Below are 16,720 nucleotides of genomic sequence, written 5' to 3' on the forward strand. Positions count from 1 at the left end.
GCCCCTAGGCCAGTCTCCACACCACAGGAATCTCAGCATGGTGGGTGCTTATTAGCATCCAGAAAGCCGCTAGGCCAGTCTCCACACCACAGGAATCTCAGCATGGTGGGTGCTTATTAGCATCCAGAAAGCCCCTCGGTCAGTCTCCACACCACAGGAATCTCAGCATGGTGGGTGCTTATTAGCATCCAGAAAGCCCCTAGGCCAGTCTCCACACCACAGGAATCTCAGCATGGTGGTGAGCACTTGAATTCCCAGCACTTGTGAGTGAGAAGCAGATCACTTCAGACTCCTCTTTGGTTACACAGCTAGTTGTCAGTGTAAGTTGCCTAATAGCTTACTCAGAAACAGGAGTGCACACACATAAGAAAATACTGATTCCTAGGGAAGTCTTTTAGTTGATAAATTCTTTGGGCTGATAAATGTGTGTGCATGCCATTCCTTCTACATTGTAAATTCTAATCCTCTTGAATAAACATTGATAAATATTTTTCTTAAGTTATGTCTAGATACTTGGAGTAACTTCTTAACTGGTTATTAAAACTATGTTTTAAATCTGTTCTTTGACACTAAGTCATATATGCAGTTTATAAAATAAAGTTCATAAATTGTGGGGGTTATAACCATACTTTTTGAGAAGTTGTATGTTTGTGTGGAGTGTTCCTTCCTGTACTTACTTACAGAGGTCAGAGGACAACTTGAAAGCTGTCAGAAATCAAGCTCAGGCTTAGCAACATGCCTTTACCTCTCCTCCCATTCCCTTTTAAGTGGCACGGAATAGATCATGTAGAAGTTAACTGCACGTAGGCTTTATAAAAGTTTTGATTGGGATATGTAGACATATAGATAACTGGAGTGAGGTAGGAGGATTGTGAATTTAAGACCTGTTTGGGCAACTTTGTGAGTGAGACTTGATCTCAAAATCAAAAGCAGAAGGACTGGAGATAAAGCTCAGTAGTAGAGCATGTACCTGCACGCGTGAGGCCTTTGCTTCATTTTCCTGCACGCGTGAGGCCTTTGCTTCATTTACCTGCACGCGTGAGGCCTTTGCTTCATTTACCTGCGTGCATGAGGCCTTTGCTTCATTTACCTGCATGCATGAGGCCTTTGCTTCATTTACCTGCACGCGTGAGGCCTTTGCTTCATTTACCTGCGTGCGTGAGGCCTTTGCTTCATTTACCTGCATGCGTGAGGCCTTTGCTTCATTTACCTGCATGCGTGAGGCCTTTGCTTCATTTACCTGCATGCGTGAGGCCTTTGCTTCAATTCCCAGTACACCACACACACAAAAAAGTCAAATACAGTTTTGAAAATGCTCTTTTCTTCACTTACATTTAAAAGTGTTACCATTGCTTGCAGAAGAAAAAAGTCCACATACTTTAAATTGTTAAACTAAGGGAACACTGAACATTGCAACCTACCAGGCCATACCTCAGATGTAATTCCAACTACACCACAAATATAGTTCTTCTGTGGAGTCAACTTTTTTTCTCCAGAAGCCATCTAGACTAGTAAGTACATAATAAGATCTAAATACTAAATAGTTGTTTATCTAACCCGAGGGAAAGTCATCTTCTTGAGGCTAGGAGTGTTAACTGTTTTGTGATAATAACATTAAGGCTCAAAGTGTTCTGCCTTATGATCATATTGTCATTAGCCATACACCCTCCCAAGACAATGAACTGCAGTTAAAATTACAGCTATAAGGACTGGGGGATTGCTCAGTGGTTAAGAGCATATGTTGCTGTTGCAGAGGACCAGGGTTCTATTCTGAGCACCCACATGGCAGCTAACAACTGGCTTTAACTCCTCGTCTAAGGATCCACTGCCCACATCTGACCTCCATGGGCACTAAATCCACACAAGTGCAAATACACACATGTAGACAAAACACTCAGCTACACAAAATAAAAAACAACAAAATTTTTTAATTAGAACTATGTCAGTAACTGGAAAATGAATGATTCTTCTTACTCCTTTTTTCTTCCTTTTCAGATGTGCTATACTTATGTTTCAAAGAGAGTTTGCCCTTCGTTTGGTTGCCAAGCCTGGAGATAAATTATACTGTAGACTCTCCATTAATACACAGCTTTTAGCACGCGTGGATCATCTAATGAAGGTATGAGATTTATTTTAATTCATCCTGGAGCACTTTGCCTGCTCTCTGAAATCCCACCTTCCACCCACCCCCTTTTTGAGATGGGGATCTTGTTCTTTAACTCAGGCTAGCCTAGAACTATCAGCTTCCCAAATGCTGGAATTCAGGCCTAAGCCACACCATATTCTGGCCAACATCTTTGATTAACAACTTAAAGTTACCCTTGCCGGTTATGGTAGCATACACCTTTAATCCCAGCAGTCAGTTGGCAGAGGGTAAAAATCTCTGAGTTCCATACCAGTCTGACCTACATAGTCAGACCCTGTTTGAAAACAAACCAGAAGTAAATAAAGCTGTCTCAGAGAGGACATTTTCTGATTAACAGGTGGGGAAGAATAACTTCAGACCGCCCCCCAAGGTGGAATCCAGCGTGGTAAGGATAGAACCTAAGAATCCGCCACCACCCATCAATTTTCAGGTGAGGACAAAATACTAATTGTGTTTGAACAATATTGTGTTTGAAAAAATTGTGTTTGAACAAATAACAGTGTTTGGTGGTGCCGAAGTAAATGTGTCCCAGTTGGACTGCATCCTCAGCCCTTAGGGCAAACATGTTTGAATTAGAATTACTACTGCTTTGGGGTAAAAAAAAAAAAAACTAGACCATTTGATATAAAATTTAACTAATTACATAAGAGAAAAACTTGTTGGACAAGTGACATCCTAAGTCATGTTGGTATTTTAAACTGATGTTTTCTTTCTTTTTTTTTTTTTCTTAAGGTAGGGTCTCATGTGGCTCAATTCTCTGTGTACTGGATGACCTCAGTTTAAACTCCTGATTGTAAGTGCTGGGATCACAGGCATGTGCCACTGTGCCTACATTAAATCTATTTGGAAAGTGATCCTGATGCCATATTATGCGTGGCGATAGAATTTTCCCCCTCAATTAAAAAAAACGATAATACAGCCAGGCAGTGGTGGCGCACGCCTTTAATCCCAGCACTTGGGAGGCAGAGGCAATCGGATTTCTGAGTTCGAGTCCAGCCTGGTCTAGAGAGTGAGTTCTAGGACAGCCAGGGCTACACAGAGAAGCCCTGTCTCAAAAAAAACAAAAACAAAAAAATAAATAAATAAAAATGGAGGAGATAAGAAGTTGGGTATTCTGAAGAAAATATCTATCTTATGTTTCAGGAATGGGATGGCTTAGTTAGGATCACCTTTGTTCGGAAAAACAAGACACTATCCGCGGCATTCAAGTAAGTTGCCTACTATTTTGTGGTGGTAAAGGACCAGTTTTCCAGTACTGTCATAGCATTTGGTTCTTTTACCCATAAATAGGTACCCTAAAGTACAAATATTACTCATATCAGACAGACTTCACCTTTTCAAATTTCATGCTACTCTGAGAGGCAAAATATAAGAAAATTGGAGTTGGGAGTCAAATTTTTCTTTGCAAAATAGGAAAAACCAGTAATTTAGCTACAAATCTTCCAAGTCTTTGCTTTTGGGTTTTCTTCTCTACATTTCGTTGTAGGTGGGGCCATGTGTCAAATAGTGCACATTTGGAGGTCAGTGGACGGACTTCTTTGACGCATTGGTTCTCTCCCAGTGTTATATGTGTTCAGGGAATGGAACTCTGATTATTAGGTGTGCACAGCAAATGCCTTTAGTAGTTCAGCACTTCCTAGTCTTTGTGCTGGTGTATCATTATTAATTTTTATTGGTTATTTATTTGTGCTGTTTTATTAACTTGGGAAAAAAATCTAACATTACCTGGTGGTATCCAAAGACAAAAGAGGTAAGATTTGATTTTAGAGAGCTTGAACTCCTTATTCCTGGCAATGCCAAGGATTGAACTTATGGTCTTAAGCATGCCGAGTACTCAGTGATTCCTTCAGACCTGTTGTTACCTTTTGAGTTCCAGGCTGGCTTTGAACTTATAATTCTCCCTGCCTCAGTGTGTCTAGCAGCTAGTATTATAGGCCATTGCCACCAGACCTAACAATTTTTTTTTTAAGATTTATTTATTATTATATGTAAGTATACGTAAGTAGCTGTCTTCAGACGCACCAGGAAAGGGCATTAGCTCTCTTTACAGATGGTTGTGAGCCACCATGTGGTTGCTGGAATTTGAACTTGGGACCTTCGGAAGAGCAGTCAGTGCTCTTAACCGCTGAGCCATCTCTCTAGCCCACAAATTTGTTTCTTTAAGAGGATGTTTTGTGGAATTTTTAATGTGGAGATGTCAGAGAACAACTTGCAAGAGTGGTCCTCTCCTTCCTGTGTGGGTTCTATGGCTTGGTTTCAGATTGCAGGTCATGGCAGCAGGTGCCTTTACCACTGAACCACCTGATAGACCTGAAACATACAGTTCATCTTGTCTAAATTTAAATTATGTATAAACTGATTTTATACTTGTCATATAATTTCCAGATCAAGTGCAGTACAACAGTTGTTGGAAAAAAACTACAGAATTCACTGTTCAGTACAGAATACTGTGAGTAGAAATCATTTCACTGATTTTTGGTCATTTGTTTTTTGAGATAGGGTTTCTTTATAGACCTTAAACTCAGACATCTTCCTGCCTCTGCCTCCTAAGTGCTGGGTTAAAGGCGTATGCCTGTTGGATTTTTCAGTGCAGTTTCCTTTTTTTTTTTTTTTTTTTAAAATGTGTATGAGTACAGTGTAGCTATCTTCATACACACCAGAAGAGGGCACTGGATTCCATTACAGATGGTTGTGAGCCACCATGTGGTTGCTAGGAATTGAACTCAGGACCTCTGGAAGAGTGGTCAATGCTCTTAACCACTGAGCCATCTCTCCAGCCTGGTTTACTTTTTAAAATGTTCTTTTTACCAGTCTCTTACAGAACACAACCATCCAGCTTGTTCAGTCGGCCTGCCTGTACCCTTCTTTACTTTCATGTGTTCTAAGCAGGTCTTCCCTAACTTTGGACTTCTTCCTCCTTCTCTGAAGAGGCCCTCCCTGCCATTTGGCTGACAGATGGCCGCTTACTGCAGGCAGCATAGTCTTCCCCTTCCCTCCTTTGTTCTCTTCAGGGCAGCTGCTAAGGCATGCAGCTTGCCTGCTCTGTAGTGTTTCTCTTTTAAACTCTTGAAAAAATTACCCTCAAAATTCTTTTTATCCAAAAAAAAAATTTTTTTTAAACTTATGTGGACCCTTAAAAGTCAATACATATTTGTAAATAGTATAAAACTCTTTCTATAATTTTGAAATGGTCTTGCTATGTAGCTTAGGCTGAGTTTCAGTTTCAACAGGCTGTGAATCTATGAAGCCTGTCTCTTTAACATTTGTATTTAGCCGTAATAATAGTTGTATTCATTTGATTTGTAATTTCCTCAAATATGTAGATTAATAGTTTTCTTGGCTTAAATGTCTGTAATTTGCAACCTGTTTTAGGGTTTTATTGCTGTGAAGAGAAACCATGACCAAGGCAAACTTTTAATAATGTTTAATCTTTAATGTTTGATAAAGGCAAACATTTAGTTGGGGCTGGCTTAGTTTCAGAGTTTCAGTCCATTATCATGGCGGAAAGCATGGCAGCAACCAGGTAGACTTGGTACTGGGAGGAGACCAGAGCTCTACATCTTGAACAGCAGGCAGCAGAAGAGAACTGTCTTCCTTGCAGGCATCCAGAAGGCTCTGATTCCACACTGGGTGGAGCCTGAGCACTAGGAGCCCTCAGAGCCCACTCCCACAGTGACACACTTCCTCCAGCAAGGCCACACCTCCCAACTTCCCATGGCCCAAGCATTCAAACACTTGAGTCTATAGGGCCCCAAACCTCTTTAAGCCACCACACTATCCTAAATTATCTTGTTTGTTGTTCAGATACTGGCCTAGGCTGCCACTATATAGTTGAGGACCTGCAGCTGTCTACTTTATCTCCCAGGTGTTGGGATTAAAGGCATATACATCACTATATCATATTAGTAAGCACAAATATAAAGTTATTGTTTTGCTTTTAAACATCTAGAAACTTAAATAAATCAGGCTGAATGTCTGATTTCTGGTTATATGCCTCTTAACAGTTTGATTTGAATTCAAGTGTAGAAATTCTCATGCATACACGTGTGTGGGTATGTGCAAATAAGTTTGTAGGTTTGTAAGCATTCTAAGTTTGACCGAGCAGACATATTAAAACTATTTCCTTTTGCTTTGGTTTTTATTTTTGGAGATGGATTTTTTTCTGTGTAGCCCTGTCTGTCCCAAAAATAGCTCTCTTGACTAGGCTTGAACTCCCAAATGCTGGTATTAAAGGCTTAAAGGCATACATGACCACTATCTGGTACTATCTCCATTCTCTAATATGGACAAAAGCTACAATATATGAGGCTGATTTTTAAAACTAAGTTAGGCCGGGCGGTGGTGGCACATGCCTTTAATCCCAGCACTTGGGAGGCAGAGGCAGGCAGATTTCTGAGTTCGAGGCCAACCTGATCTACAGAGTGAGTTCCAGGACAGCCAGGGCTACACAGAGAAACCCTGTCTCGAAAAACCAAAAAACAAAACAAAACAAAACCCCAAAAACCGGAAAAAAAAAAAAAACCCGAAGTTAGATTTTTAAAAGGTCTCTGCATAAATGGTGTAAATCAAGTAAGGCCAATCACTGTTTTGAGTCTTACTTTGTAGCATAAGCTTGCTCTAAATTTGGGTTAGTCCTCTTCCTAACAGCTAGGATTATAGGGTGAGCTATTATATCCAGCAACATGTAGTATACTTAAAAGAGAAGTCACTCCTGAGAGTAAATTACCTGGTTAGGTGAACTATGTGTCAAGAATATATGATTTATTTTCAAAAAACCAGTAACTGCTTTAAAATTTTATGAAGTCTGAAACCTACATTTTTACATTTTAAAGATGAAAAGGGGCAATATATGCATGCAAGGTAATAATGCAAGTAATCTAAGTATTCTGTCAAAAAATCATAAGTCTTACCCACACTGTCAGATTTTCTCAGCTGTTATTCATAGATTTATTAAAGGTGGCTATAATTACTAAACTTGAAAAAAAAAGTCAAAAAAAAAGTCATGGTATGGTATCTTCATTAAAGATGTGTTGCTCATTTATTCTGGATTTTATATTGATAGGTAATACCAGAAGATTTCAGTATAGCAGATAAAATACAGCAAATTCTAACCAGCACAGGTTTTAGTGACAAACGGGCCCGTTCCATGGACATAGATGACTTTATCAGGTAATTACATTTGTTGTTCTAAATGCTTACATTTCTTTACTGTGGTATCTTCAGATAAAGATTAAAGGCTTTAAGCAGCATAAGGTGCTACCCGGGTGAGTTATTGCATAGCACTTTCACGGAGTAGAAAAGTTATTTGGTGTAAAGCAGTGGTTCTCAACCTTCTTAATGCTGCAACCCTTTAGTACAGTTCCTCATGTGGTGGCCCCCATCATGTATTTTCATTGCTACTTTATAACTGTAATTTTGCTAATGTCATGAATTGTAAATAACCTGTTGTCTTCCGATGGTCTCTGGCAGTCCCAAAGGGGTCATGACTCATAGGTTGAGAACCACTAGGATAAAGGATGTCAGCTAGTTAGCTGCAGCAGAATGGATGTGTTACAAACAGCAGGAAAGAACAGTCTGTGCAGAGCATAGCCTGGGTTCCTGTGAGCTCTGTTTTCTTCCTCCTGCTCCAAACCCATTCACGATCTTTTAACAGCTTCTGCTCACCTTTTCACACTAGAAAAAGCATCGTAACACACAACTGGAGTTGATGACCCATTAGTTCCTTACTAGAATAGCTACTATTAAACAGAGAAGCATGAAATGTCAGAATCACATCATGATTATTTATTTAATAGCAGTTATGTGGCCTGAGGCAAATTCTACATGTGTTAAATTAAAGGGTATAGTTATTTCAGCAATGTGGACTAAATTTTGTTTTACTTTGTATTAAGCAAGTTTCAGTTAATTACCCAGTTGTACTAATCGCTAACACTAACTTTCAGAAGTTACTGGACATTTTGTTAACTGTTTTCTTACATTGCTGGGGACTGCACTCGGGCCCTTGCATACCTAGACAGGTACTCTTCTTCTAGGATGTGTCCCCAATTTTAAAGCATTAGTATTCTAGAGACCGAATTTAAAAATGAGGATGGGGTGCTGTAAGACATTAGTCTGCTTTTTCAGTAGGACAGTTCAGAGTTACTGTGTTACTGGCTGGCTAGCAGGAGGACCAAGTGTGGATGTTAATCCTAATAGTTGAGCACCATTCCTAAGTACCTACCTACACTTTGCTTTTTCAGACAGTTTAGTCCACATGGACCTCTTCCTATAAGGCATCCTAGAAAATAACCTCAGGTACAAACATTATTTAAAAGACTGAATCCTTAACTTCCTCGGTGTGCTGTTTTCTAACAGAAGTTAGATAAGCACATAGTATCCTCAAAGAGAAGTACTGTGTATTTCACTGAACTTCAGTAACAGTCCAGAGAATGGGCAGAGAGTAGTTACTCATCTCACTTTGCCTCAAATTCCAGCTCGTTTCTTTTTCAGCTGATCATGCTGAAATAGAACAAGTCTGCTGAGCTTACGCTACAGATAGCAAGACTTTAAGGTCATTTCAGTCTGACTTAATTTAAAGCAGTAGATTACAACAAAAGACAAACATGCCATGGTTTTTACTAAGGCGTACTCAAGTTTCCTTAATGACTGGTGCTGGGAGGCATCTTCAGTATGTTAACATGTTTATTATGTATTAGGATTAATGGTATAGGTACATGTGTGTCAGAAGTTGGGTTTGTGGCTTAACACCATTTCTTCTTGGTCTCTCTTCAGGTTGCTACATGGATTCAATGCAGAAGGTATCCACTTCTCCTAGTCATTTGAAAACTATTTTTTCAAGACCAAGAAAAAAAATGGCATTATACAATCCTAATATCTGAGAATACCACTGATTTTGTTCTACAGGACATCATTTACTTTATAAATTACTTAAAACTTTTATACCATTTATTATCCTGTATGTGAAAGGTGGTGTGTGTGTGTGTGTGCGCGCGCGCGCGTGCATGTGCGCGTATTGCTTCCAGTGTTTTAAATCTACTACAAAGGGCAGGGTTCAATGGTCTTCAAGTTTGAAAGCCGCAGACACGCACAACCATACACTTAAATTTTCTAACAATTTATTGTTTGAAGATGTTACTTTTATTTATTCACTATGTTTTAGACTGTGAGGCTCACTTAGGCCTACAGATCACTCAACTAGTCAGAAAGCCCCCGTACTCCTCATTCACATGTAAGGTAATTAATGTGACTTTTCTTCATATACCTTCATCCTACGTAGTTCCTATGTGTTAATGTTTGCCTGTTGCAACACAAACAACATAATTCTGGGAGCTAGAGGTCTGCTGCAGTGACATAGTACAGGCAGGCATGTTCTGCATGTGGCTCTACCTGTGAAATGCAGAAGCTTGGAAAAAAACTAACTCATGTTAAATCAGGTATTTTCTTAAGGGAGACAAAATTACAATTTTCAGATTTAGAAAAATTGTAGAGGGTTTTGTCAAGTACATTTCACTAATTTATGATTAATTTCCTTTCTTGATGAGAGTCTTTTTGAGGTTAACTTTAATCTCAGACTTTTGCCTCAGCCACCTAAAGTAAATTCTGGGATTGCACCTGTGCAAAGTAAGTTTTCCAGTTTTATTTTTCAGCTTTTTAAAAGAACACACTGCAAGTACAGGCTCCTGGTTATTCCTGACTTCTAGATAATTAAAATTCTAGTACCTGGTGTTTCTTTTTAAGTTATTTAAAAGTTGTCAGGTAGAAGGTAAATGTCATTTATATATTTTAATAAATTAGCTGTCTTATTTATGTAAGGAAACTAAACTAGCTTCATTGGATATTTGGCTCTCTTTAAACCTAAAACTTAAAAGAGATATTTCCAATTACTTTAGAAAAAGAATGCTAAGTAAACTTAAGAATATAGTTTGCCTACAGTTTTTCCTCCAAAATCCAGCTTCAAAGTCATAGAGTAAACACTGTTACAATGTTAGCTATGAATAGTTAGCAGCCTTTAAGTTTGAGAAATTTCTAAAGAATATTTAATCTAGAACAAGAACATTTTACTTAGCTGCAGAAGCAACTTTTATTACATTAATAGTAACCTCTTAAAGTTTGTTTATTGTCAGGACAATTTTACAGAGTACCATCCCTACCTTAGGGAAACAATTGTGCTTGACTAGGCTTTCTCAGCTTATTTTCTTCCAACTAAAGCTTTCCCTCTGTAAAGCTGAATCATATTTTACCTACCAAGATGCTTATTGATATACTCTTGATTACAGATCAGGACGAAGCCAATAAGGAAACATGTATCTATCTATAGGAACCTTCAAAGATAATACCTGTCTAATGCCAATAACATTAAAGCTAAACTGTTAGGCAAGTTATGAGCAAGTTTGTGTCTTTATTGCCCATTACATATGAGCCACTTTCAAAACTGGAGTCAAAGTACTTAGCTCTGGCTGTCCTGCAACTTAGAATGTAGACCAGGCTGGCCCAGAACTCAGAAATCCACCTGCCTCTGCTTCCAAGTGCTGGAATTAAAGGCATGTACTACTATACCCAGCAAAAATAACCTTCTTAAAACAGCTTCTGCAAGGTCAATAGAAATAGTCCTTCATTCTTCCTCTTGTCTTTGAAACAAACACAAATACAATATAGCATAAAACTGCAAGAAAACCTGAGTTCCTTCCAAAACAAAGGTGATTATATTGAAGTACATTATTTCTAAATGTTTCATAAATTTCATTTATTAATAAGCATACTGTGAAAAAATCTACATTTGATTTAGATTTCATGTTTACAGAGCTTTCACCATGGTATTAGGATTCCTCACAGCTACTCTTCTCATTTATGACTAGTGAAGTAAAGAATCTGGCTCATTGACTCTATTCATAGATTTCCCCTTGGTTCACTGAGTAAATCAGTAGGGTTCCCTAGAGTTAAGAGATCCATGGGAGGTTCTCTGGCTAACCTATTGGACTATAGTGGGAACCAAGGGAAAACTCCTAGAGATATACATATGTGTATGTATATATATATATATATATCTTTAAACTATATTTACATGAAAATTGGCCAGATTTCCTTCTTGGATTAGCAGCTATAAAAATGAGTGCTGCCATTTAAAGAGTAGCCTATTTTTACCATCAATCTATAGGTGAAATATGATTCTCACCAAATAACAAATCATCACATACTAGGTATTTGATGGAGCTTGGTATGACCTGCCTCGTAAGTCATCAACACTTCTCAGGGGTTACATACTGTCTATGCTTGGTTTATCTAACTTGTATTATGGACTACTTTCAGTGTACATACAAATGTTCATGCATCAGAAGCCAGTTTCCTTTAACAGTATGTTAAATTTTGGTGAGCTAATAAACACTTCAACTTAAATAATGGCATTGTTAAAGATCAAATTCCACTATTAGTCTTATTAACACCACTGGCACACACACTGCATATATATATATATGTATTATCCTAAGATAAAACTCCTCTCAGAATTTCTTTACTTTTTATTATACACCAACTAGTTTATATTTTAGTTTTTTACAAAGAAAATGCTAAGAAAATTATAATCACATGTCATGGTATTAAAATCATAATTCCAGATTTCTTTACATATAAGATGGAATGGTCCAGCAGCTATGTCCACTGTCACAGACTTTAGTTCCGTTCAATTGATATGGCACAACCTGCAAAATTAACTAGTCACACACAAAAAAATGTCTCAAATACAGTAAAAATGTACACACAATAAAGGTAATTTACAGTTACAAATAAGGAGTGTAATTTATCTTGGCTGTTTTAGAAATCTAGGGTCAGTAGCCTTAGTCAAGGCACAGAAGGATGAGTAAGCACAACTGTCTAGGAGTAGGCAAAGTATGTACAATCACTGATGAGGTATGCATGCACGCAAAGTATTCAAAATCACTCAGTCTTGCTATGAAAATCGATCTGAGTTAAAGGAAATTCTGTGGCTTCCCCTATTTTCCACTTCTGGATTACTTCCACAATCTTTAAATAAAATTGGCAAGGATATCCAAAAGCAATCACTATTTGGGTTAATGAGACAAAATACTTCACTAATCCGAATTGTTAGTTGTGCCTCTTGGACTAGAAGCATTTTGTAGACAAAGGAGTGTTTCACAAAATTGAAATGTCATTCAGATGAAGGACAAGATATTTTTCCACACACTTAAGATTTCAAAAACGTTCAAGTGGCCTTTACAGTTGAACCACCATTTGTTACAGTATTGGGGATTCTGGGGATCCTTTAGTAGCAAATACCAATTTAGAGGGCCCGGGGTCTCTTGGGGTTAATTTGCTTGCTGGCTTGTTCTTCTTCTTGGAGTGCTGCACGAAAAGATTTCACTTTATCTTGGAATAAGAAAAGAACAAGGAAGTAAGTATTGTAAACAATACATTGCACAACTTTTATAGTGTCTATCAGCTACCTCATAGCTATGCTCAACTGTAACTCATGCATACCTAGTAGAAACTTATTTTCAACCAGTTTCTCTTATACACATTTTATACTATTGAGTTTTAGTCTGTTTCTGTTCTTTGGAGGATACAGGAAGGACTTAAATGTTTAAATATGTAATTCCATGTAAAGGGAAACAAGCCTGGGAAACGAGCCTTACTCGGATGGAAAGCAGATATTCCTTTCAGTATTAGGACATTTCTACTCAGTCATACTCCACCATTTTTAGCTAAGAAAATTTAAAACTGGATTTCAAAAAAATACCTGTTTTCTCACCAGGGATTATGAGAGAAGTTAATAGAACAATACATAATTACTCTTACATATCTATCTACTGCCTTTTATTAACCAGGCTATCAATAGGTTAATAAATTATTAAAATACAAGGAGCTGTGGAAATGAGACATTTTTCTACAGCAGTGCTGCTCAAGTGGAAATGGCTTTTCCCAGAAAACTTAGTCATGTCTAGATGTGTTTTCATTATCACAAGTGGTATGGTGCTGTCCTTAGTGGATAAATGCTTACAAGCAACAATGTTCAAACATTTTACTTTGCATGGAACAGTACTCCTCAACAATGACCACCTTGAGCTCTAGACAATGACAACAGGTATGTAATTCTACTTTGGCTGCAGGGGGCCCTGGGTTCAATCATCACAACATATAATACTGTGTGATGAGACCTACATGTGAAAAAATGAGCTTAAATTTCCCTTTTAGAAATACAATATTTTACAAAATTAACTTTTCTGAAACAGTCGCTAATGACTATATTTGACATGATATCCAATCACCAACTTCACGAAGGGCTTGCTTTAAAATTTTAAGCAGCAGCTGGGCAGTGGTGGCGCATGTCTTTAATTCCAGCACTTGGGAGGCAGAGGCAGGCCTGGTCTACAGAGTGAGTTCCAGGACAGCCAGAGCTACACAGAAAAACCCTGTCTTGAAAAACCAAAAACGAAAAACAAAAAAAAATTAGGCAGCAAATCTGGCTAAAAGTAGGAATTTCATTCTGATTTCATGTACACACACATGAACATTCAGGGAAGCAGGAGCAAAATCAATATAGACAGGGTACTTTTAAAGGTACACAGGCAGAAATACAGGGCATGAAACATGACTAGAGACAATGGAAAAATGGTAATTTTTTTATTAATCTGTGTGTATGTTCATGTGAGTACATAAGTGCTATAGTGTTCAGAGGAACTTGTCCTTGCCTCTTTTAAGGGAGATAGGAGATGTGTATTCTGGAGTCAAATGTGAGTGGCAATGGCCTAGGAACATAGACTTAGGTTACCCCAAATTCCATGTTTCAAGTACAAATAATTTTATGAAGGTTTTATAGTAACAGAACAAAGAAAGTCATGAAGCCACTTTATTCTTAAACACAATGGTGGAAACACCTGAAAGGTAGGATTCAGCTGTGGAGAAAGCTCCGCTGTTGGCCTCAGACACTATCTTATAGCATTTATCTTTTGATTGGCTTTGTTAATACTTTCCAAAAGTTTTTATCAGTTTATCAAGATGTTAGGTCTGCTATTATCTGCTAGTTACAGATACAAAGTTAGATCAAACACAGAAGTGAACTTGGAATGACTCTTTGAGGCTCAGGATCCGCAACATTCCAACTTCTCCATATCACTGAAATTCTAAGAATCAGCCTCAGTAGACAGTTACTTTTCAGTAATTCTACTTGGCAACCATGTAAAAAGATGGTCCCTGTTGTTTACCATGGCACAGACCACTCTAGAGTAGCTGGGACTTCCAGGGTTTTTATATCTCTACTTCCCTCCCAACTTACCATAGGAACACTGGGATAACAGATGTGTGTGCCTGCACCTAACCTTTCTTTACATGGGTTGTAGGGATCAAAACTTGGGTTCTCACTAAAAAGCAACTACTCATGGAATCATCCCCCAAGCTGTCTTTTAATTAATTAATTAGGGTTTTCAAGACAGCATTTCTCTGTGTAGCTCTGGAACTCACTCTGTAGACCAGGCTGTCCTCAAACTCAGAATCTGCCTGCCTCTGCCTCCCAAGTGCTGGGATTAAAGGCGTGCGCTACCATTGCCCAGCTTAATTTATTGTTTTAAGAGAAACAATGATCTTTGTTATGTTTTGAATGAAGGTACTAAAATTGTCTGTAACAATCTTTACTTTGTGTGTCACCATACAAAAATCTCATTACTACACATCCTAATACCATGCAAAGTTCAAATAAAAACAAAGATAGGAAATAAGTTACCTCGTAACTCAGTTAAAATGTCTATTTTTTGCTCAAGAATAGCTTCAAGTTGTGTAGCGTAAGAATCTACATCATAGTCTACTTCTTCAGTCATCTCTAGGAGAGCCTTTTCATCTTCTATCCAGCGAATGGATTCCTAACAAAAATTCAATAAAAAGACCTGTAAATTGTTATGTTTCACAAATATTTATATCAGACTGATCTACATATTGTGAATTCTCAAACATACTTAAAAATGATACTCTCAAAAATATTAGTAGACATAACATCTTTATTTAATCAAATAATTTCATAAACTTAGGTTTATTTTTTTAGCTAGAGAATGAACCCTAGCATGCTTTGTGAATGGTAGGCAAGCATCCTACCACAAACTACATCCTCAGACTGAATTGATTATTATTATTATATGTATGTAGTGTTTGTTTTCTCTAGTTTTTCAACACAGGGTTTCTCTGTGTAGCCCTGGCTATTCTTGAGCCATCTCCCTGTGCCTCCTAAGTGCTGGGATTAAAAGCGTGAGCCACCACCGCCCAGCCTGTTCATTATATTAAAGAAAAACACTGCACAGAGATACTTACTACCACATGCCCTGTAAATACAAACATATACAACTAAGTAATTTTCAAAGAATTCGGAAAGTTCTGATTAGTTTAAGGCTTGCTGGCCAGAAGGCTTTTCTTACGTACCTGGAACACTGCCCTATGATCTTCTACAACCTGTTCTTCCATCTCTACCATCTGAGAGACAGCTTCGTGGAAAGTAAACAATTGTGGAGAAACTTCTTCTTCCTTAAAACACAAAGTTTAAAAATATGACCTAAAGCTTAGTATTTTTCTTTTTTTATTTTTTACCAGAGCTGAGGACTGAACCCAGGGCCTTGCGATTGCTAGGCAATGCTTTATTTTTACTTTTCTCCTTCCTTCTGAGCCTTCTCAGAAACTCATGAGCCTTTAAAAACGACTACTACTGAGCTATAAGCCCAGACTCAAAAGCAGGTTTGCAGTCTTTTTAGAAAGGCAAATTAAACTTTGGAGACAAATGGAAAAAAAACTATTAAAATAATAGAAGAAGAAAAGCCACAGTAGTGTCTTTCTCTGGGTCACAATTATATAAGTCAAAGTAAATCAACCAACTCGTAAGTAGATTAATTTTCACTTAGGAATTTATTATTATTTGCAGATGTACCCTAAAAAACATCTCTTGGAACAGTCTAGCTTTTTAGTTCAGTTTATTTCAGGTTTTACTAGTTTGTGCTGGTTTCTCTAACAATTTCTTTCACATATGCATGACTTTATAACAACATGAAAACAACATGCACACAGAGACCATACTTCGATTTTTCTTTTTGAAAAAAAGCAGGATCTTGCTCTGTACCCTGGTTGGCCTGATATTATGTAGCTCAGGCACCCTGCAATTCAAGTACTGAGAATACAGATGTGTGCTACTATGCACAGATTAAGTTTCTTCTCATGAAAGGAAAGATGAAAAGGATACAATCTTTGGTACAATGTTTCACAGTGACTATCAAAATCAGTATTTTCAAGGACTAGGCATTTTTAAAAACAAAACCAATTTTCATTTATGCTATATAAATCATTTACTTATACAGTAAAAAAAATTGCAATTCTGTTTAAAGAGAAACAGAAATCTCTCAATTCTGCTTAGGATGATTTCAAATTGCTGGACTTAATCATCCCTCCTGCCTTAGATTCCCATATAGTTGGAAATACTTGATGTATTTTTAGACTTGTCTGCATTCCCAGATAAATTATGTAGTCCAGGCTACCATCAAATTCTCAGCAGTCCTCTTGCTTAGAGCCTCTCTTGGAATTACAGTGTATTAC

The 16,720-nt window shown here is 37.7% G+C and overlaps 2 protein-coding genes across 5 annotated transcripts in view; one reads left to right on the forward strand and one right to left on the reverse strand.

The window, feature by feature from the left end:
• Positions 1 to 9,090, forward strand: part of Dimt1 (DIMT1 rRNA methyltransferase and ribosome maturation factor) — a 12,862-nt gene extending 3,772 nt beyond the window's left edge. Inside the window, exons 7-12 of the mRNA XM_031360454.1 lie at positions 1,996 to 2,119; positions 2,484 to 2,576; positions 3,290 to 3,354; positions 4,532 to 4,595; positions 7,209 to 7,315; positions 8,918 to 9,090. Of these exons, the coding sequence (XP_031216314.1) occupies positions 1,996 to 2,119; positions 2,484 to 2,576; positions 3,290 to 3,354; positions 4,532 to 4,595; positions 7,209 to 7,315; positions 8,918 to 8,960 (496 nt within the window). The 3' untranslated portion in view covers positions 8,961 to 9,090. The remainder of the gene's footprint in view (positions 1 to 1,995; positions 2,120 to 2,483; positions 2,577 to 3,289; positions 3,355 to 4,531; positions 4,596 to 7,208; positions 7,316 to 8,917) is intronic.
• Positions 9,091 to 11,643: 2,553 nt separating this feature from the next.
• Kif2a (kinesin family member 2A) overlaps positions 11,644 to 16,720 on the reverse strand; it is a 62,336-nt gene continuing 57,259 nt past the window's right edge. For 2 of the 4 annotated variants that reach the window (XM_031360451.1, XM_031360452.1), the window contains 3 exons: positions 15,563 to 15,664; positions 14,877 to 15,012; positions 11,644 to 12,526 (listed from right to left, as the gene is read on the reverse strand). In XM_031360451.1, coding sequence (XP_031216311.1) covers positions 12,441 to 12,526; positions 14,877 to 15,012; positions 15,563 to 15,664 — 324 coding nt within the window. In that variant the 3' untranslated portion in view covers positions 11,644 to 12,440. The remainder of the gene's footprint in view (positions 12,527 to 14,876; positions 15,013 to 15,562; positions 15,665 to 16,720) is intronic. The other 2 variants (XM_031360453.1, XM_031360450.1) reach the window with 1 other exon arrangement.

This window comes from Mastomys coucha, unplaced genomic scaffold, assembly GCF_008632895.1.
Source record: "Mastomys coucha isolate ucsf_1 unplaced genomic scaffold, UCSF_Mcou_1 pScaffold8, whole genome shotgun sequence".
Taxonomy (NCBI): domain Eukaryota; kingdom Metazoa; phylum Chordata; class Mammalia; order Rodentia; family Muridae; genus Mastomys; species Mastomys coucha.